This window comes from Numida meleagris, chromosome Z (assembly GCF_002078875.1).
Source record: "Numida meleagris isolate 19003 breed g44 Domestic line chromosome Z, NumMel1.0, whole genome shotgun sequence".
Classification (NCBI taxonomy): Eukaryota; Metazoa; Chordata; class Aves; order Galliformes; family Numididae; genus Numida; species Numida meleagris.
This window is the reverse complement of record NC_034438.1, coordinates 72,646,097-72,666,790: the sequence shown is the minus strand read 5'-3', so window position 1 is coordinate 72,666,790 and position 20,694 is coordinate 72,646,097. Positions and strand designations below refer to the sequence as shown.

Genomic DNA, 20,694 nt, shown 5'->3' with positions numbered 1-20,694 from the left:
CATCATTATCAGACGCTATGAAGGATACCAGTTCTGTCCCAGCTGAAATCAGGGCAACAACGCACGAAATCATACAGGGTTTCAGGCAAGTAACTCTTTTTTCCCCCAATTTCCCTGTGAGGAAGTAGCACGCCAGGCCTGTCTCTCGCAGCTGAGCAGCCCGTGCTGGCAGCTTGAGTCAGGCTTCCCTCCATAGGAGCATATGCTGCGATAGACAGCTGAGTTAGCACGTCGGAGTGAAACGTGTGTGCTTACTGAAAACAGCCCTGCTCTTTACACACAGAGCATCACCCTGCCAAGCCTCATCCCCCGAGATTCTTCACATACGTGAAGGAAAGAGGAGTTGCAGCAGCTGCTTGGCCTTAGCAGACTTCCCATAGTGACGGGTGCTGCACGTGGGGCTCCGCGAGGGCCGGCACAGAGGCCTCTCACCTGCTGCATTTCCTTTTGCATGTTGTTATCTCCAGAGCCGGGTTTTAGATAATGGATCCTCTGTAGTTTATTGATGTTACCAAGAGCTTGGAGATCCTCTGCTGGGACAACGAAGCCTCTTTCTCAGGTGACATAAATCATGCCAGCAAAAGGACACTTCTGCATGGTAAACCATATGTGCCTAGGGGCAGGGTATGATTGCTTAGAGATCGCACTGCTCCAGTTTTCCCTTTCCCAACCTCTCACATCAATAAAGTCATTGAAACACAGCCTTACAGGGTTAATGTGCCGTGCACTAACTGCTAAACAGCTCGTTCTCACACAGCAAGGCGCTCCTGCTAGAGAAAGAGGATGTGCTGGCAGCACCTTGCAGCCACACTCCGCGGTGTGTGGTGATGCCCCAGGGGTGTGGATATGTCAGCTCCTGGAGGCTGGGAACGTGATCTCTTCTGGCAGTCACGCTGTTTTTCCACTTAGCTTGTCCGCCCCCAAACCAGGGCAAATCATTGCACAGCGCTGTTTCCCCAGGGGAATGTCGCTTCACAAACTCGTTATCTTTTTTGACGGGTTGCACTAATCATTTTCCCATGACTGTTTCACACTTAGAACTCGCACATTGTACCTGGAACACAAAGATGCATGTGACACTCCTGACCCCAAGAAGACGGTCCTCACGTAATCCACATACTCGCACTCACACAATGGCCTGTGAGAAACTCAAGGCCCTCAGGGCAACTGTCAATAAACATCACAGCATCTGAGCACTCCAAAATATCCATGTGAGATAGATCAACATTTTATAGCGGAAGCACGGAGGCACTGGGAGACTGTATGACCTCTCTGGTCTCACAAATCCCAATTCAAATCACAGGGAAGGACATTCAACTCAAAATGACAGAATATTACTGAAAAGACATCAGGCTTCTTGTTTTCTCTCTGTTCCTCTCTATCTGTAAGTTTCTTTCTGCAGTAGTTGGGCACAAAAAAAAAAAAAAAAAAAAACCTAAAATTATTCATCCTCAATCCATTAGGAATTGTTTTGTTCCTGTTTCCTTCACTGGAATGTATCTGCTTCTCCTGTAGTTTTAACTTTAAAAAAATCTGTAAAAAAAAAAAAGTCTGATGCTGTAATTGATGATAACAAGACTTGTCCTGCAAGCAGAATGAAATCAATAAACTGATATAAATAGTGTGAATTTCAGATCTCGGGTAGCAACTCTGGCATTGATCCCTGAGAAACAGCTGTTGATTTTGTTGAAATGTGGATCCTGGCACACTCCATTTTTTAATCAAATCCCTACCCTTCTGTAATTTTCTCATTCATTCACTCTGCTCTGCCGTCTCTTCCTACTCTCATTGTGGTTTGTGATTTATAAAGAACAGTTTAAATAATATTCCTCCAGAAAATGCATTTAGAAAAACAGACACTACTAGAAACAAGTCCCAAAATCCACATGACACAGGCACAAGAACCTCCTGAAAATAATTTTAGGAGCCTTTGAAATTCCGCATGCTCTCCACCCTTACCCTGCAGATGACACCAATTTCTGCCCCTGTCTTCTGCCTGCTTTTATACAGCGACTGATGTACAACTCTCTCATGCTGGCATTTCTCCTTTCTCCAGGTGAGGGTAAGGGCTAGAACTGGGCAGTGGTACCTACACGAGCCACACGAGGATCTGCAGCCAGGCAGCACTGCCGGGGTCACTAGAAGCTGAGACACGGGGGGTTGCTTTGAGCTGCCTGACGGCTGAATCCAAGCCATGCCCCTTGTCCTCCAGAAGAGAAAGCTTTTCAAGTTTCTTGCCTATGAGCAGGAAAGGGCTTGTCTGGGTTCTGAGAGGAGTGAGGAGAGACTAGTTCTTTCCTGTAACTGTACTTTGCCAGGCAGCTGGAAGTGTCTCTGATTATGTCTATTGAGAGGGGTGCTCGTGCAGAAGGTGACTTGGGTAGAAAGACTTGTCTTAAAGGTAATTGGAGTTCAATTTCAGGCAACAGCTTAAGTCAGATACTGTAGAAGAGCCCGAGTTTGACATCAGAGGAATTAAATTCCAATTTGCCCATCTTCTCCGCTTTTAATTTGAGTTACTCACCCAGGCCAGCCAGCCTGCATGAGGAAAGAGTTTCCAGACCTATCTGTGCCACATCAGCAGGAGCGCTTAGAGGAGCTGACAAGGGCGGGGGACAAGCAAAGCTGGGCTCTCCTTGGTGACAGTGACAGGACCAGAAGGAAAGGAGGGACAGCGGCAGGGCAGAACAGCAGCCTGCCATGTTCCAGGTCGGTACTACTCGTAATTTTCACACCATGTCTCCTCTGGTGTCAGAAAATGAGTCCATGCATGAGCTTCCTGTAATTCGAACTTTTTAAATACATAAACCTTCTAACTTTAAAATACCTTTAAAAATAACTATTACATTTCATTTCTGCTAAACAGTAATATTTGTTTGGAGATATATATATATATACTCTTCCGCATAGAGCTGTAGGGTATTTCTGAATTCCATATAATTCTGGGAGGCCTTTTCATAATTCTTTCATTTGTTCAGCAAGTGATTACAAAGGATGGAGGGGAACAGCAGCGTCTGCTCTGCACTGTTGCCTGTAGCTGCTCCTTCTATCCCTGATGCTGTTGCTTGCCAGGTGTCCTAGACATGAAGCAGAATGCAGTACACACAGCACAAGGTGAAAAAGCAAAGATACACTGACCAAAGGCAAATACTTTCCAAAGCTGAGCACTACCTTAACACTGTGGCAGTTTGATGAGCAGAGTCTTTATTGGCTGAGCACTCTGTGTGCAACAGCAATGTGACCTTCCAAAATCGTTCTGTCCAGCTGATCAGGTTATGGGATTCATTAGGAAACCCACTGGACCATGAAGATCGTGGGCCTGTAGCACATCTCTGCAGGGCAGATAAACAACCCGAACAAGAGCACGAGGGCTTGACAGTTTTACATTTAAGGCCAGAAATCCTCAAGCCATCCTTATTTTCACTTTGAAACACTGTGGCTGTTCAGGGAGATACAGCCAAAGGGCAATCATCAAGACGACAAAGGTGAGCTTGCCTTTGTAAGGCAAAGCACACGCATTTCTCTCAGGCAGTATCAAGTCCAGTCTCATTGCTGAGCTAACTGTGTGTCGCTCAGCCTGTGTGACTGAGAAAATCCTAGGGAAAACAGTGATCTTCAAGCTTGGGCTCCTCAGGGCAAAGAAGAGACGATCCCACTGCAGACAGCTTACAGATGGATGAATGTGCGCTAAAACCCCATCGCATCCATCCCAACATAACATACTTCCATCGCACAGAGGGAAAAGTGTCCTTCTGGTGGCTCAGACCCCAGGACAATCCCTGCTCTGTCTGACAGGTCAGGAACAAACCTCACAGGCATCCTGTATTCCCACTATGTATACATTGGCTCTGGTGCAGGTCTGGTGCCAGCCAGCACGCAGCTCAGGAGAGGAGCCCCGGGTGGAAAAGCAGCATGAAAAAAACAGTCTCGGAAAATTTGGATTTACAGGCTTGATGGTGGCCTCGAATGTGGATGCTGAAGGCAGTGGAGGTGTTTCCAGGATGTCCTGAGCTCTCTGGGCAGCACTGTGCCAGACAGACCCTGGTCACCGCTCAAGTACTCCAGTAGCGTAGGATTCTTGCAGCTAATTGAAAACCAGTACTTCATCCTTCTTTGAATTGCACTGGTAATTGATACAGGTGAGCACTCAGGGGACTGCTCTGTACTACGGCTTGAATTAATGAGTGCCATTCAACCTCAGGGAGGAGTGGAAATGGTGACAGCCCTTGCTCTCTCTGGTTTCAGAGGTGTGCTGGCCTCATGGGTGCCAGGTGTGACGCCGTGATCCAAGCAGGAGTGGGCTGCGCGGGGCGGCTGAACCACCCCATCACCTTCCAGGGGCTTGCTGCTGTAAAACATCAGCAGGAGAGGTGTTCAGCCGGTGCATTTGTGCACCTGGAAACAGCCGAGAACGGCTTGCTGCGGCCACACTGCTCACACCAGCTCCTGCGGGTGCCAACAGGAGGGGCCAGCAGGAAGCCCTCCTGGCCACGGCTGCTGCTCTTACCTCTCCAGTGTAGCAGAGATCCCTAGCGGTGCTGTTCTCCCTGTAATCTGGAGCTAACGTGGATTTTGGCACGGTGGGAGCAGTAGTTCGAGGCTAGGGTGGATCAAGAGGCTGGCGAAAAGGGGCGAGTGCAGGAGGGGAGCTTGGACCCTTGCCAGGCTGCAAAAGCCTTCTCATCCCTGTCCCATCTTAATTTGGAGGAGATAGCAATTAATATCCTGCTTTAAAGTGCGCTGAAGCCAGAGCAAACGGACGCATCAGCAGGTTAATGCCATCAACACCTACCGAGGGACGGAGCAGTCAACCACACGTCCCGTCAGTCGCAGTGGCAGCTCTGCAGCAGCGTGCCGGCCCGCAGGGATCCCGGCCTCGGGCAGCCCTACGGCACGGCTCGGCGCAGAAATTCACCCACTGGGCCCCAGAGCTGGCAGCGGGCACGCTGCTGCTGCAGGGGCTTGTTAGCAACGACATCCTTTACAGCGTGCCGTGACAGCCAGGAGATTTCCCGCCCCACGCTGCTTACTGGCACGTGTCAGCCGCACTACCGCCACGACCAGACGCGCCCCGAGCATAACGAGCGATTCCTAGGAACGTCCTCACCCGGCTTCCTCCCGCCCAGCCGCCGCCCCGCGCGCTCCCCGCGGGCCCCGTCTCGGTGGGCGCGTCACCCGCCGCCGCCGGCCCCCGCCGCAGCCCGCGCTCCGCAGCGCCCCCTGCCGGCCGCCCGCTGCCCCGCAGTCCCTGGGCGTGGCCGCCCCCCGCGGCGCGCAGCGGCTGCCAGGTACCGCGTCCCGCCGCCCGCCATTGTGCGCTGCCGCGGCTCCGCCCGGCGCGGCGGCGCGGAGAGGAGCGTCCTCTCCCTGCCATCTCCGCCGCCGCTGCCGACTCCGCGGGGGCCGGCATGGAGGGCGACAGGCTGGAGCCGGAGGTGAGCGCGGGGCGCGGAGGGGCGGCTTTTGTCCGGGGGCTGTCGGCTGAGCCGCGCTTGGGATATTTGTATTTTACTGTCTTTTTTTTTTTTTTTTTCTTTTTTTCCCTTGACTTTTTTGATGGTTCCGAGGTTACTTGCGAATCGATCCGACAGCGGGACGGCGGTGGGGCAGCGCCGTGCTGCTGCTGATGGGTGGCTGGGCTCAGCTCGCCTCCCGCCGGGCGCTGGGCACGCACGCCGGGGCAGCGCTGCCGCCCGCACGGTCCCCACCGGGCGCTTTGTGCGGACGAACGCGTTCGGCTCAGGCTGCTCCCCTCGCCAAACCGCGGCAGCCCCGGTGCCCGCGGGCGAGTTAGGCGGCGAGGAAGCCGGCTGTCTAGCCCACTGGACGCTTCTTCTTTTTTAATGTTTTTCCCTTCTTGAAAAGCAAGCAGGCTGACTTCAGTGTATGGGTTGCTATTGTTAAGAAGCGCGGTTGCCTTCGTTCCGCTCCATCCCTGGGTGCAATTAATCCTACACGTCTTCTTTCCTTCCCTGCAATGCAGACATAACCTAAAGATGAACCAAGTTTGCGTAGTAGCCGTGTGCTTTTTGGTTGCAAGGAGCGCTCTCATAAATGTTAATAAAGATTTGTTTGCAGTGTTAACCAGAGCAACGCCTCGAGACAGCTGAAACGGAGCTAAATCATTCTGCAGAGCTGGGGTTTGGTGGCATAGGTCGGGACAACATGCAGCGTCTCACAGCTTGTGCTCTCTGCACTGATGCTTGGTTTTCTCCTCTTTCTGTCATTAAGGTTGCTACTAAAAGTATTGAAAGAGAGCTCATCTGCCCAGCATGCAAGGAGTTGTTCACCCACCCGCTGATCCTTCCTTGCCAGCACAACTTGTGTCACAAGTGTGTGAAAGAGATACTGTTCACAGTTGAAGACTCGCTTGCTGATGCAGGTTCCGAATCCTCAAATCAGAGCAGCCCGCGGTTCCGAATCTCTTCTGCTAGCATGGACAAGATCGACAGAATTAGTAGGTCAGGTACGTGTCGGAGCTTTGCGTGTTTTTGTAATTTTATGTGTTAGGCCGACTTGAGCTGAATGGTGCCTGCGCGGGTGAAATGTCTTCTCAGTTCTCCTGATGTGGTTGATGGGATGACTTAGGGGTAGCGCTAAGATCTCATTCGTTCTGTGGTAAGAGCAGTGGGAAGATTTTAATGTTAAAGACAGCGGATTTCACGCAGAGTGCTTTTGTCTTCCTGGCATCCTGTGGATGCTTGTAGCCATTGCTCGTTTATTTCAAATGCTGCTGAGGGCCGAGATGTAGATGTCAGCGGTTTTGCTGAACTCCCAGATGTCAACCAGCCCAAATCCCGTAGTTTGGAATTCCTTCTGAGTCCTTGCAGACTTCACAAACGATAGCGTTGTCCTACCCGCTTCATGATGTCTGCGGCAAATTGTTTTCCATGGGTGGTGACTATTAGGTGGCTGAAGAACTGGAGGATGTGTCTATTAGGAAAATGTGCTAGCAGTCTCTTCCAGTGTGATTTGTTCAAGGCTTTAAGGTGCGCTTTGCTTGAGGACTCGTAACACTTTGTGGTATCGTGTTAAACTGCTTCTTACTCTGACTGTACTCAGCTGTCTCTGTAATTCAGGGATGAGGTGATCAGATTTTACACAGATACAATGGAAGTATTTTATGCACGCCACGCATCTTAAAAGAAACCTCGTCTCAGCTTTTAGTCTTCATGCTGGAAAAATTGCCCACTATAAAACCACATTCCACAGTGCTGTAGAAGAGTCATGTGCAAGACACACCCTAAATCTGTATTTGCATTTCATGCTCACAGTTGTCCCCTTCACAGCTTTCAAAGTTCAAATATCGCTGCCTTCACCTACGTGGCGCTTTGATTTCCTCAGCTATTCCCTGAAATAAGTTTGATAAGTAAATGCTGTGCTTGCCACAGGTTGGCAGACTGTCGCTTGAAGAAATCACACTGCTGGTTGTCTTCGTTCCAGCCCCGCTCCAGGATGTGGTGTGGACAGCATTGAGGTGACTGAGCTCTGTACACAGTCAGCAGCCTGTGCGAGGCAGACACGCTCTCCGTCCTGTAAACCCACCTTCATCTTGCTCTCCATTGCCAGTAGAAATAAGGCCCTAATGTGACGCGGTCCATCTCAGTGCATAGCACAGTCCACCCTGCATGGAGGAGGCAGAGGCTGCCCTGAGGAGCTAGCACTGGATGACTGTAAGAAACCAAGTGCTGTCACATCCCCCTGCGTGACTGCTTTGGAGAGGAGGAGAATTTGAGAGACTTGATAACGAGGGTTTCTGGAGCTCAGCTCCCAGTTCTGCAGTAGTAGCTGGCTGTGTTTTTCGCAGGGTTTAGAGTTACTGCTTTGTTAACACCGCTCACAGCAGGACAGGGAAGACCCATTTTTGGTGTTCCTGCCCCCTCGAGATCTATGCCATCAGCTTATTGCAGGCGTTGTCATCTTCACAGTAGTCTGCCAACCTTCCAGCAGACAGGTAGGGTGTCATACATGTTATCTCCTGATCTGACTGGTGAGCTGAGGGAGATGAATGCTTTGCTAATGTCTTCGTACCCTTTCCACGAACTGCAGGAGAGTGCTGAAGCCTGGAAGGCTTCCCTCCATTCCCCCTAACGAGCGTTGGGCAGAGGCACATCGTAGGGAAATTATCCTCCCAGACATTTCAGATTTGCAAAATGAAAATCATATGGAAATGGGAGCTTTAAAGAACACATTTGAATGTTCGGGTTACGCTGTCTTTGCTTTCTTTGCTTCTGATGTTGCAGGTGTTACGGTTGCTCCCTGAGCTGTGAGCATTTTACTTTCGGAAGTTTGGTCCTGCTCGTGTTCAGCCAGCGTGCATCACCGCTGTCCTGCAGCTGAAGGAACTGTGCAGGGCATCCCCTGGCTTAATTTTTTTCTGTGGCCTTCAGTGGGATTTGTAATAAAACAGCTTAACAAGAGCGAAAAGACACAAGATAACATCCTAAGTGAAGCTTCATTTACCTAAGAAAGAAACATGAGAATTTCCTGTAGGTGTGTGCAGGGTGTGTCAATGTCAAATCATTATATGTGAAAACTTAGGAGGGGTGCTCCGAAAGCAGTGCCTCCTATTTTATTGTGTTGGCCTGCAGCATCAGAGGCGGATGGTGGTGGTATGGCAGGAGGGGCTGAGCCTTCCCACCCGTATTCTGTCACACTTTGTGTGACAGGTGGCAGCAGAGGGGAAGTCTGACATGGAAATGCTTAGGAAGCAAAGCTCTGTAATCGAATTCCTCCATGTGGAAAAAAAGGGCTCCCACTGGCATTCAGGGATGCTTGCTGAATGTTAATGGAGACCAAACAGTGAAAGTTTAACTGCATGGGCAACATTTTCCTAGCAACAACTCCATCACAGCAGCTGTGATCACCTCCGCTGGTGCAGGTTTTTATGCACGCGGCATGCGGGCTCTTGTTCACTGCTGATGAAAATGCATAGCTAATAGTGATGACTATGTTGAAAAACTGTGTTTTGTAGCAGAGAAGGTGCTCCATCATGTAGCGTTACCGTGCTCTGTGCATCTCCGCAGTTTCTGTGGAAATAAATAGGAGGCATTACTTTTGGAGCGACTTAAATATAGGACATCTTCCTCCTGCTGTGTTTTAGTTTTTCTTTATTTTTTTTTCTCTTAAGGAATCCTTACTGTCTTCACAAGGAGTGCCCCGTGCTTGCAATGATTCGGGCATTTAAATGCTTGAGATGCCAGAAGGAATGGGTCTGAATTCTTTATTCGTTGTGCATACACAGCTTGCATTTACAAATGCAATTTTTCTCAACATAAAAAGGCCAGAACCAATAGAACTCTTTACTTTTCCGTTGAATTGGGAGTGCATGTTCTTGTTAAAATCGAACATAATGTTTTTTAAAAAAATCTTAATTATATTTTATAAAGTATTTTTTGCATAAATTGTTGAGTATTGAACGGAAATAAAGCTATTTGTTATTTCTAATGTGTATTATGTAATGTTAGTGTAATTAATATCTTGGTGTAACTAGAAGAAAGCATGTAGTGTGGTTATGTTGCCGTCTGTGTAGCATTGCTGGATGATACAGAACTTGAATATTTAAAATATCTTTTTCTCCCTGTTTTTTTTCTGCTTAAATACTACTGTTCTGTCATCTTGTGCTAGGAAATTAAACATTCTTTCGTTTCACTCCTGCAGTATTTTAGCAGATCCAGGAGAGACAACAGCTTCATTTGAACCATTGTAAACCAATGGTATATCTCATTTTTTGGTTTCTAAACAACTTTCTGTTCATTGTTTGCAGCCTCACAGAGGAGGTCTTTTGGTTGGAGAGGTAGAGATGCTTCACATCTTGTTTTGGCTCTAGATAGCGAGGTCTTCAGATCTCAAATATTGCTGGTTAGCGTATAGATTTTTGTCAGTGGTCAAGTCCACAAAGTGGCTTTTGCAGCAAGCAAAGGTACAGCAAAGAACTTAAGAAAGCTTTTCATTCTGACTTAAAGGTCAACTGGACTGGCATTCAGTTAAAGGTTAGAGTTATTTTTTTGTGCCTGTGCAGTGATAGACGTACTCGATTGGTGCAAACAATGTAAATTCTCTCTTCCCTTAAAACAAAACAAAAAAACCAACAGTCTGTACTCAAGCTTTTTTAATTTTCAGTTTACATACTCAAGTTTTAGTAAAACTTCTTTCTTAGTAGAAGTGAAGAGTAATTATTACACTGATCTTTTTTAACAATTACAGGTCATGGTTTCCTGTCACTTTTAAATAGAAGGTAGTACAGTTCTTCATTTTCTCCGAGCCCTCTTAATTATGTCTGGCAAAGAAGCAGACTGAAATTCGCACCTTGTTAATCGAGTAGGTGTTTCTGGGTCTGGCAATTTAGTACGAGGCATGAATGTATGAGGAAAACTAAAAACTGAAAACTATCATTCTAGTTCTAACGTTTGGTGTGCTTAGTGACACAGGCAGGTTGAAGGGATAGCCAGCGTCCCTTTGTTTGGAATAAATCTGATTTCTGACACTGGGCTAGTCTGAGCATCTCAGTCACTGCTTGGGCTCACTGTTGTAGATGTTTCTTTTTTTGTGCGATGCTCCGTCAAGATAAAATAATATAAAATGTTGCCGTAGTATTGACGGGCACGTGAGCAATCATTAAAAATAACACTCCTTTCAAGAAAGGAATGAGCTGAAGTGAACATAAGTCTGGATTTCACACTCAGTACAATGAACGCAGCAGTTAGTAGAGTGCAGGCATTCGTTTGCATCGGGTAAAGACTGAAGATGTCATAAAACAAAGAAATAGCGTAGGACTCCACTAGAGTTCTCAGAAAGCTGTCCTTATCTGCTCTTTTTGCAGAAAACACCCTTCATTTGGGTAAGATTAAAGTATCTGAAAACGATGTTTTGCAGCCACATACTTCTCTCAGCTTTTTCTTCCTAAGCATCCATCCAAAAGCTGAGTTTGAGGGTGGTAATAGACATTTACATTTTTCAAGACTTTTAGGAGAATCCAGTTGACTTTTAAAACATTTATTTTCTTTTTCTTTTTTTTTTTAACTCACACGTTTAATTTTCTTGTCTTCCATAATCACAGAATGCTGGTGATACTGTTTACTTGGAAAAAAAAACTTTATCTTCAAGATCTCTTATCCCTTTGGAAACCCACAGATGTAGGTTGGGCTCTACTACACTTGAAGAGCAGGCATCTCTTCTTGGGAAGAGAAGTCTGAGCAGTGTCTTTATAAGACATACTTAAGGTTGCTCTTTGACTTGAGTCATCACAGGCTCTGTTCTGATATTTGTGATTTTGGAGACTGAGTATGAGCACGTGCTATGCCTATTCTTTACTTACTGGTAAAGTTAGTCATTACCTAGTGAAGTGGTCTTATTTATTTCTTGAGATGATTCTTAATATTTCACAGAATATATATAGAATATATACTGAGCAAACTGCACGACAGCTAGGAATGACAGTGCTCCAAGTAATTTATCACTTCATGAGTGCTTTCTTTTTAAAATGCAAGCGTATAAACCTTATAAGCAGAAATTAAGATAGTTCTTGATGCATATTAGTATATTAACACTATTTTAAGAGAGGCAAAAAGAAAATGTTTCCTTCCTCAAACTATTGATGTGCCGCAGCATGCACAGCTGCTGAGAATGTACTCTTCCACATGTAAAAACGGGAAAAAACAGACCAGGCTCATAGAGTACTGTCAGGGAAAAGGGATGAGACATCTTAAGATACGCAGGGCTTGCCTGATGCTGGATGGCTTTCTGTTAGCAGTGTCACCAGTCACAGCCATGCATGGCTTGTGATGACAGTCTGATTTTGTCCCACGATGGGCAGAATGAAAGGCCTCAATTGAACTGCAGCAGAGCTCACCTCTGTGTTACCAGTCCCACACGTGAGCTGCTTCGGCCAGACTTCAAAAGCATGCTCCTGGATAAGAATTTCGGATTGTATTTTTAAACTTGACCACTGCACCACGTTGTCTTTTTTTTTGTGTTCCATGTTTTGTCATTGCTTGCTCTCTGCTGTAGTGAATTACTTGTAGGCGTACATACAACACTGTGTCATTATTTTCTTAGTTTTAATAAATACTCCAAATCCCTTTCTGTAGCTGTTGACTGCATGGCACTGTATGCAAAACCATCTTTTCTTTTAGGCCATTGCAGGTGTCTGTGTGGAAGGTGTCTCTCTGCTTCTGTGCACAATGTTGTAAGCTTGGAGCTTACATCAGAGATAAAGTTTGTGTCTCGCTGCTGTTCCTGTGCCTTGCATGTGTGTGTTGCTGTGTATGCCAAGTTACAGATATTGCAGGACACGCAGTTTGGGTAATTAATTTGCTTCATGTATGCACTAGGAAAATTTAAAATCTTAAAAACAAAGAAACAAACTAACCAACCAAAAAAACAAAACAAAACAACAACAACAAAAAACCCCAAACCTCACACACACACACATACACACACACACAAAAAATCCACACCAAACCTCTGCTTCCTTTAGCCAGAAAGTTGTGTATGGTGACTTGAGTCAGCTGTACTGTGACCCAGAATGCACAGGAGGGCATGAGACCAGCTGAGACTGGGAGACTGAGGCTGCCAGCTTGCACAAACTTACTTATCGTTCTGGTTTTGGCTTCTTAGCTGATGATCATACATGACTATCATTTGGCACATTTCAGAGGTTTGTGAAGCAACCACCTTCTTCTGCTAGAGTTGTTGATTTGGTGTTTTTTTTGAGAGAGGAGGCATGATGGGGAGTTGTGAAGTGTTGGGTGAAGCAGCCACAGAAGAGCAGTGCAAGCCAAGCGCTTCTTGCTAGTGTAAAAGGATTGCTCAAAAATAAGTGAAACATCAGTACTTTTGAAAGGAAGAAAATGACTAAATACACGTAAGAACAAACTTCTCTTTCTGGAGAATTCATTTATTTCAGGACTCAGAACTCAGGTTTAAGTTATACCTCCCGTTGTGAAGATGTTAGCTACAGTAGAATGAAATCCTCTCAAAGGGATTTTAAAACCACGGTCTAGCTGCAGAGGATGTTTTATTTTTCTTTGTAGAGGGAATATGCATTAGGCCTAAGTGCTGGCTTAGCCTGCTGTAGACATATATAAATGGCTGCTTTTTCATCATTGTTCCTCCTCGTAGTTCAGGAGTGAGATAGGGATGCCCTGCTGCTTGGTAGCTTTAAGAACACTGTGCTGTGCTTAGCTTTCGGGTCTGCGTGAGCCATGTTTGGCACAAACTCCAGAGGCTCTTTTAGCTTGCAGTTTTATTTGAGCCTTCAATTTCTTTATTTTAGAGAGGAGGAGAAAACTGTGTGTAGCTATTTGGAGCTTGTCTACAGTCCCCCTTTAAAATAAAATGAGCTAGACATAATGTGTGTAGGAGTGGAGGAAACTCAAACTTGGATCTCAAACTTGATCATCATAGTAAGACCCTTTATGTTTGGGGTTTCTAAGCGTTCTTCCTTTATCAAGGCCATTCAGCTAGAGAAAAGCTATGTCAGCCTCTGCATATTTTGACTAACTGTTTTGTTGATAGTTCATAGTGGAATTATCTAGTTCTCTTGTTTTCCTCTTCTTATGGCTTCTCTTGGGGTAAGCCAGATAAGCTTGACTCAGCCAAAGAGAACTTCAGGGAGCTCAGAACTGGGAAGAGCTGTTCTCACTGGGAATAACTATCTTTTATTGGAATATGTTGCAAAGCTGTTAGTCTCTCATTAAACAGCCAGTTAGCCTAATGCTGGCTGGTTTCTAAGAGATACATGTGTAGAGTTTCAAAAGGCAATGTATGAATGCACCCCCAACTAGACCACGAACTACTGCATCACCTTTTAAGGCAGTGCTTTTTTTAAGTTCCCCATGGCGTGCAACTGACATAGGATTTTATTAGGCTTAGGAAGGTATACATTTGTTCCTGTGTGAATCCTCAGTCTCACTGAAGTAGGTGGCCACAAGCTGAGGCGGCCTGCCTCCCATGCCTCATGCAGGGATGCTGAGGAGCTCTGAGCAGTAGAGAAATTGTTTTTACTTGTTCCTGGCAGTGCAGGACTTGCTCTGAGGAAAAACAGTATTGTTGGCAAAGTTGTTGCAAGAAGCAAAGCTGCAGGAAGCAGAAGGTAGAATTGGAACAGTTAAATTCATCCTGACAGAATTAAGCTTCAGAATAGTTTGTAATGTTCTCTGGTCTCAAACATTACAGTACCTTGTCATGGCAAATCTATTCTCTTTGGCTTGGCAGAGTGTTTATAAATTAGTATTGTATTGGTTTGGATGATGTCCCATGATAATTTGGAATTGGTTCATAAATTCTTGCGCTTCTCTCTTTATGACCTGAAACTCTTCTGTTTATGCTCCTTCTAATCAGGATTTGCTGTCTACACAGGCAGAAAACGCAATTCTCTGACTCCTAGAACAACTATGTTTCCTTGTCCTGGCTGCCTGCATGATATTGATCTTGGAGAACGTGGTGTCAATGGCTTATTTCGAAATTTTACTTTGGAAACAATTGTGGAACGACACAGACAGGCAGCCAGGGCAGCCATAGCTATTATGTGTGACTTCTGCAAACCTCCACCTCAAGAATCCACGAAGAGCTGCATGGACTGCAGTGCAAGCTATTGCAACGAATGTTTCAAGATACACCACCCCTGGGGAACAATAAAAGCTCAGCATGAATATGTTGGGCCAACGACCAACATCAAACTCAAAGTAAGTACCCTTGGATCCCAGGGAATTTTGGTTGCTGTATTCAGATATAGCTTCAGACATATTTGTGCTGTGGCGGTTGATTTTTAGGACCACTGTGGAAGATCTACTTAGATGTTGCTTGCTGTTGAAGGGAATAGATTTGTGTGGCCGAACCTCAAATGAAGTTGAAACTTGCCAGTACTGTCAGGGACAACAAAAATGGCTTTTTAAAGTATGTTAACAGGAAAAAGAGGACCAGAGATAGCAGTGGGCCTTTACTTGATGAGGTTGTTCACCTCACAAATAGGAACATCAATAAAACGGAGACATTTAATGCCTCCTTTGCCTTCTTCGCCTTCTTCTTCAACCAACACTGCTGGTGGGTCCCAGAGCACTGAGTTGAAGAACTGTGGTTGATTAGATGTTAAGAGGTTCTTTACTCAGAGGGTGGTGAGGCATTTGCCCAGAGAAGTTATGGATGCCCCATTTCTGGAGATGTTCGAGGCTGAGCTGGATTGGGCCCTGGGCAGCCTGATCCAGTGAATGGCAGCCCTGTCCGTAGCAGGGGGGTTGGAACTAGCTGATCTTAAAGGTCCCTTCCAACCTGATCCATCCTCTGATAATATGATATATTATATATGATAATATTTTTGGTTTATTGAAAAACACTTGAAAGGCAGTGCAGTCACTGGTCAGGTCCAGCACAGGTTCAGGAGGAAGTCCTGTTTAACAGACTTAACCACCTTTTGTGACAAGGTTACCTACCTAATCAAGTCAGATGATGTAATGTTTTTTACTTTCAGCCAAAACTTGTTACTGTTTCTCACAGTGTCCTTCTGGACAAAAATGTCCAAAAAAGTGCAAAATACCTTCGGTGAGTAATTGGCTGACTGTTTAGGCTCAAAGGGTTGGTAAAGGAGGTTATATTAGGCTCGAGGCCAGTCACTAGTGGGGGCATACAGGGCTCCATTTTAGGGCTGGTTGTCTTCACTGTTTTCACACTGGTATGAGACTTGAAGATGCTATGTTTATGAACAACAGTAAATTAGGAGGAGATGTTGACTCGAGGGCCTTGCAGAAGCCTTGCAGAGAGATCGTGGCAAACTGGAGGTCTGGGCAATCACCAACTGCATGAAATGTAACAAGAGCAAGTGTTGGATTCTGCATGTGGAACAGGATAACCCTAGTTCTGTGTACAGACTAGAGGCTGGAGAGCAGCCCCACAGCAAGGGATCTGGAGGTTCTGGCTGATGGTAAGTTGAATGTGAGCAGGTACTGATCTGTGCTCTCTGGTGACAGCAGCAGAAACCAAGGGAACAGCTTGGAGCTGCATCAGGGGAGGGTCAGGCTGGGTGTTAGGAAAAGGCTCTTCACCAGGGGGAGGTGGACATGGAACAGGCTCCCCAGGGCAGTGGGCAAGGCGCCAAGCTGCCAGAGTTCAAGGAGCATTTTGAGCAAATCTCTCAGATACAGGGCTTGAATTTTATGTGATCCTGTGTGGAGGTGGGAGTTGGTCTCGCTGATCTTTGTGGGTTCCTTACAATTTGGAATAGGCTGTGATTCTCAGTGTCATGTCAAGCAGGATGCCTGTGTATGGTAAACAACAAAAAATAAACCAACAGAAAACAAGCAAACAAAACCCTACAAACTTGAAGCTAGTTCCCTTTGAATGTTTTGAGCCTGAACTTAATCCGACACAAAGCATCTTTTTTGTCTTATTCCTCCTTGCATTGACTGATAGCTGGAGGTGAGAGCTCAGGTCTCTGCTGGTATTAGGTTCACCCTTCTAATCTTTCTCAATAGCAAAAGACAAGAAAGCAATTGCAACTTTTCTACTTCACACACTACTGCTATGTTCAGACAAAACACAGCGCCTGCAAACTGCTGTTACTTTTGTTTCTCCTCCTAAGCGTGATGCAGGACACAGATGTACCTAATTAAATTCAAGTTACACAGCAGGAGGAATTGTCGCAACTGCTCTCTCTCTAGCAAAAGACCACAATAAGTCTTATTGTCCCAGCATTTGCTGCATGCCTGTGTTTAGTGACATAAGAGTGCTCTGGGCTGACTTTTGTGAATTTCCTAGTGGCAGCAATGCTCTAGGCTAGCACTTGGTGAAGCGCTCTAGAAGTGCTTACATGTTCTAGGTTTTGATCCCATGCAGGTGGTATCATGATGAGTAGCTCCATGTGTGTATTTTGAGCCAGGGTGTGGGAGAAAACTTGGTTAAAAGTAGCCCTACTATGAGCCAGTTTCTAGCATGTTGCTTCTGTCCCTTTTGCAGAAGGGATATACCATGAGGGAAGGTTTTAAGTGTTATCAGTAGTAAATTGGTCATTACTTTTTTGAGGACTGAGTTTAGTATGAGGAAAGAAAAGTGCATTTTTAATTATGGTACGTTGTTAAGACCAGAACTTAATGAAAGAGTATTTGTTAGTCTCCTGAACAATGTTGTTGGTCATAGCATTAATTTAAAACTAGACTGCAGAGCACTTCGTAACACGTGTGGTGGGGATGTGAGAAGAACACAGTAGACTGATTGTTCTTGAATTTTGAGAGAGCTAGACAAGATAATCTGCTTTTTCTGTCTGTAGTTTGCAGGCTGTACACTCGGTTTACACAAGAGGTAAATAAAAATATTTGGTTTCTGTTCAGCGTGGCTAGACAGTGCTGTGGAAGAATGACTTCCATGGGCTAAGATGTGATTGCAGTTCATTGGAGATGCCTGTTTCCACAGTGGATTTTGCTGAAAGTTTCTTCTTCTTCCTTTTTTTTTTTTTTTTAATTAACTAGACAGTGACAGTTGGATAGCTTATCATGTGTTCTGCTTCATGATAATATTACATACAAAGGTGCTAGTGAGACTAGTGTCTTTTGCCTTCTCAGCATAGCCAAAGATGAAATATGGGCTTGAGAGCTGATTTCAGGGATGGTCTGCAGTTTTCATGTAGTATGTCCGTATTTACGCTGCTGGATTTTTTTTTTTTTTTCTTTTTGGCTCTTCTGGTTTTCTCCCCACCCCCTTTTTTGGTGTGTATATCTGTTGTTTAGACTTGGAGTTGAGTTGCACATTTTTCTCCCTCATTTAGGAGTTATTCCAACATATATGATCAGTTTTTGAAAGATGATTGTTAGTGAGCACCAGACTTTTCAGAATATTGAAGCTGACGCTTGAATTAGCACTCAGCGTGAACAACTTGTAATTGGAATCAGATGGGAAAAAATGAATGAAACAGAACCTTTTATCTTTGAACAGACTATGACTGGTGGTAGAGCAACAGCTATTTAGCCATTCTGAGCCTAGCTTAGATTTAAAACATTACTGTATTATGCCAGCTCTTGCTTGAATAAACAAATCATAGCTCTTTTGAGCGAGAACTGAGATGCTGACCTGGAGCCAGTAGAATTTGAGAGGGTGGGGTGTGTTGAATCTATTGCATTTACAACTCTGAACATGGCTAGAGGTATCTTACAGCATGCAAACAACTTCAGGGATTAGCAAGATGATTAACTGCAGTATGGAGGCTACCTGATGTGTACATAGACATAAAATTGTGGACAAATATAAAAATGTGGCAGGTAAGTTGAATATAACAAAAGTCCACTGTAGGAATCAGATGCTGCCTTGGGATGGCTGTTTGTTTTAATGGTTTGTTTTTGGGAATACTCTTTCATTCTTCGCTCTCTTTTTCAGATTCTCATGTGCCCTGAACATGAAATGGAAAGAGTGAATATGTACTGTGAGATCTGCAGGAGGCCTGTCTGTCATCTTTGTAAACTGGGTGGATCTCATGCAAACCACAGGGTAACAACGATGAGCACCGCCTATAAAACTCTGAAGGTAAAAGTAAATGTTGTTTGACCTGAAATTAAGAAGAGAAAGAACACTGAGCTTGTGCTGTAAGGGCAAACTCTCTCTGGCAGGAAGCTTGCACATGTCCTTGGAGGACATTGGTCATGAGGCATGCTGTTGTGCAACATCTGTTAGTGCACATATTAATGTGACTTAGCACATCTGAGAAAATAATTGTTTTCTATGATGTTTGAAACATAACCACTTAAAAGTGCTTCCACCTTAATTTATCCATCTATGCAGCAATACTGACCCTTGAAGAAAGTTTAAGCCGTTAATACTTGGCAGTCAACGTGTACCTCTGAATGTTTTCAGGTTGGTTCCCTTGTGCCTTGGATGAACTGACACTTTAAAGGCACATCAACAAAATTTCAAACTGAAGTGTCTCACGTGACCTTGCATTTTTCTGAGGCAGTGTAGCTGTTAATTTCCTAAGCACAGTACAGTAAAGAAGGCTTGCAAACATTGTTTTGTTACTGGAGAATGGAGAATGATTGCTGCTTTTCCCTTTTCTTCTTCTCTAGCTCTTACCCACAAAGAAAAAAAGGGGAGGGGGGGGGAAATGGGGAAAAAAAAAAGAGAGAAAAGGGGCAAAAAAAATGAGACGAGCATTTTTCCTTCCTGCTCTTTGGCCTCCCTGCTTATTTGCAGGGTTGTTCCTGTACTGATGTTAACTCTTGAATATAGGGAAGTACAGAGAGACTCATAAGCTGTGCTTCAAATCACTCGTTTCTCTAGCAAATCTTACAGAAAAGACTTGCCAGTTATTAATTCATTCTAATAAGTTGTAATAATGTTCTTAAGCCTCTGGTTCCTCAGCTAAAGAGAATATGACTTCTCTGGGAAGGAACGAGCCTTCTTAGGTTGCTACATGTTGCTTGCTCAAAAGAATCTGTCAGAGTGGTCTTTTTGGGACACTCAGAAGTTCTCTACAGTGTTGACTTACAAAGCCTTCGACACTGTCTGCCACAGTATTCCCCTGGGGGAGCTGGCAGCCAGTGGCTTAGACAGGTACACTCTTTGCTGGGTAAGGAGCTGGCTGGATGGCCAGGCCCAGAGGGTGATGGTGTTAAATCCAGCTGGCAACCATTCATGACTGATGTTCCCCAGGGGTCGGTACCGGGGCCGGTCCTGCTTAGCGTATTTATTGATGGTCTGGATAAGTGCACTGAGGGCACCCTCAGTAAGTTTGCTGATGACAACAAGTTCCAAGAAAATGTTGAACTGCATGGGGTAGGATGCCCATCAGAGGGATCTGGGCAGGCTGGATCACTGGGTTGAGGCCAATGGGATGAAGTTCAACAAGACCGAGTGCCGGGTCCTGCACTTTGGCCACAACAACCCCAGGCAGCGCTACAGGCTTGGGGCAGGGTGGCTGGAAAGGTGCATGGAGGAAAAGGATGTGGGGCTGTTGGTCAGTGCATGGATAAACATAAGCCAGCACTGTGCCTATATGGCCAAGGAGGCCAGTGGCATCCTGGCTTGTATCAGAAATAGTGTTGCCAGTGGGAACAGAGAAGTGATCAACCCTCTGTACTCAGCTCTGGTGAGGCCACCTCTTGAGTGCTGTGTTCAGTTTTGGGCCCCTCACTACAAGAAAGACATCAAGGCCCTGGAGCGTGTTCAGAAGAGGGCAACGAAGCTGTGAGGGGTCTGGAGCACAGGTCTTAGGAGGTGCGGCTGAGGGAGCTGGGGTTGTTCAGTCTGGAGAAGCGGAGGCTCAGGAAATTCCTTATTGCCCTCTACAACTGCCTGAAAGGAGGTTGTGGCGAGGTGGGAGTTGGCCTCTTCTCTTGTGTAACCAGTAATAGGACTAAAGGAAATGACCTCAAGTTGCTCCAGGGGAGGTTCAGATTGGATATTAGGAAAAATTTCTTCTTTGAAAAGGTGGTCAGACACTGGAACAGGCTGCCCAGGGAGGTGGTGGAGTTACCATCACTGAAGGTGCTGAAGAAATGCTTAGATGTCATACTAAGGGACATGGTTTAGTGGGAAATATTGGTTGTAGGTGTACAGTTGGACTAGATAAGGTCTTTCCAATCGTGGTGGTTCTGTGACTTTCAGAACTGATAGTAGGCTGCCAGGCTTGCAACAAGATAAACTGATCATTTACTCAGTGACTTATTTCTGCTGTTGATTTGTTTGGGTTGGAAATCCTTGGTCTGATGATTTGCT

General features: G+C 45.5%; 1 protein-coding gene and 1 long non-coding RNA gene across 4 annotated transcripts in view; one reads left to right on the top strand and one right to left on the bottom strand.

Annotated features, from left to right (window-relative positions):
* TRIM36 (tripartite motif containing 36) overlaps window positions 1-20,694 on the top strand; it is a 28,347-nt gene that overhangs the window by 1,602 nt on the left and 6,051 nt on the right. The window contains exons 1-4 of one of the 3 annotated variants that reach the window (XM_021381135.1): window positions 5,288-5,435; window positions 6,232-6,466; window positions 14,362-14,687; window positions 18,361-18,507. In XM_021381135.1, the coding sequence (XP_021236810.1) occupies window positions 5,409-5,435; window positions 6,232-6,466; window positions 14,362-14,687; window positions 18,361-18,507 (735 nt within the window). In that variant the 5' untranslated portion in view covers window positions 5,288-5,408. Of the gene's footprint in view, window positions 1-5,287; window positions 5,436-6,231; window positions 6,467-14,343; window positions 14,688-18,360; window positions 18,508-20,694 lie in introns of those variants that run through there. The other 2 variants (XM_021381134.1, XM_021381136.1) reach the window with 2 other exon arrangements.
* Window positions 1,517-5,180, bottom strand: LOC110389994. The gene is made up of 3 exons (XR_002433490.1): window positions 4,793-5,180; window positions 4,508-4,695; window positions 1,517-4,348 (listed from the first exon to the last, which is right to left on the bottom strand). It is a non-coding gene; the product is annotated as an uncharacterized LOC110389994 (long non-coding RNA).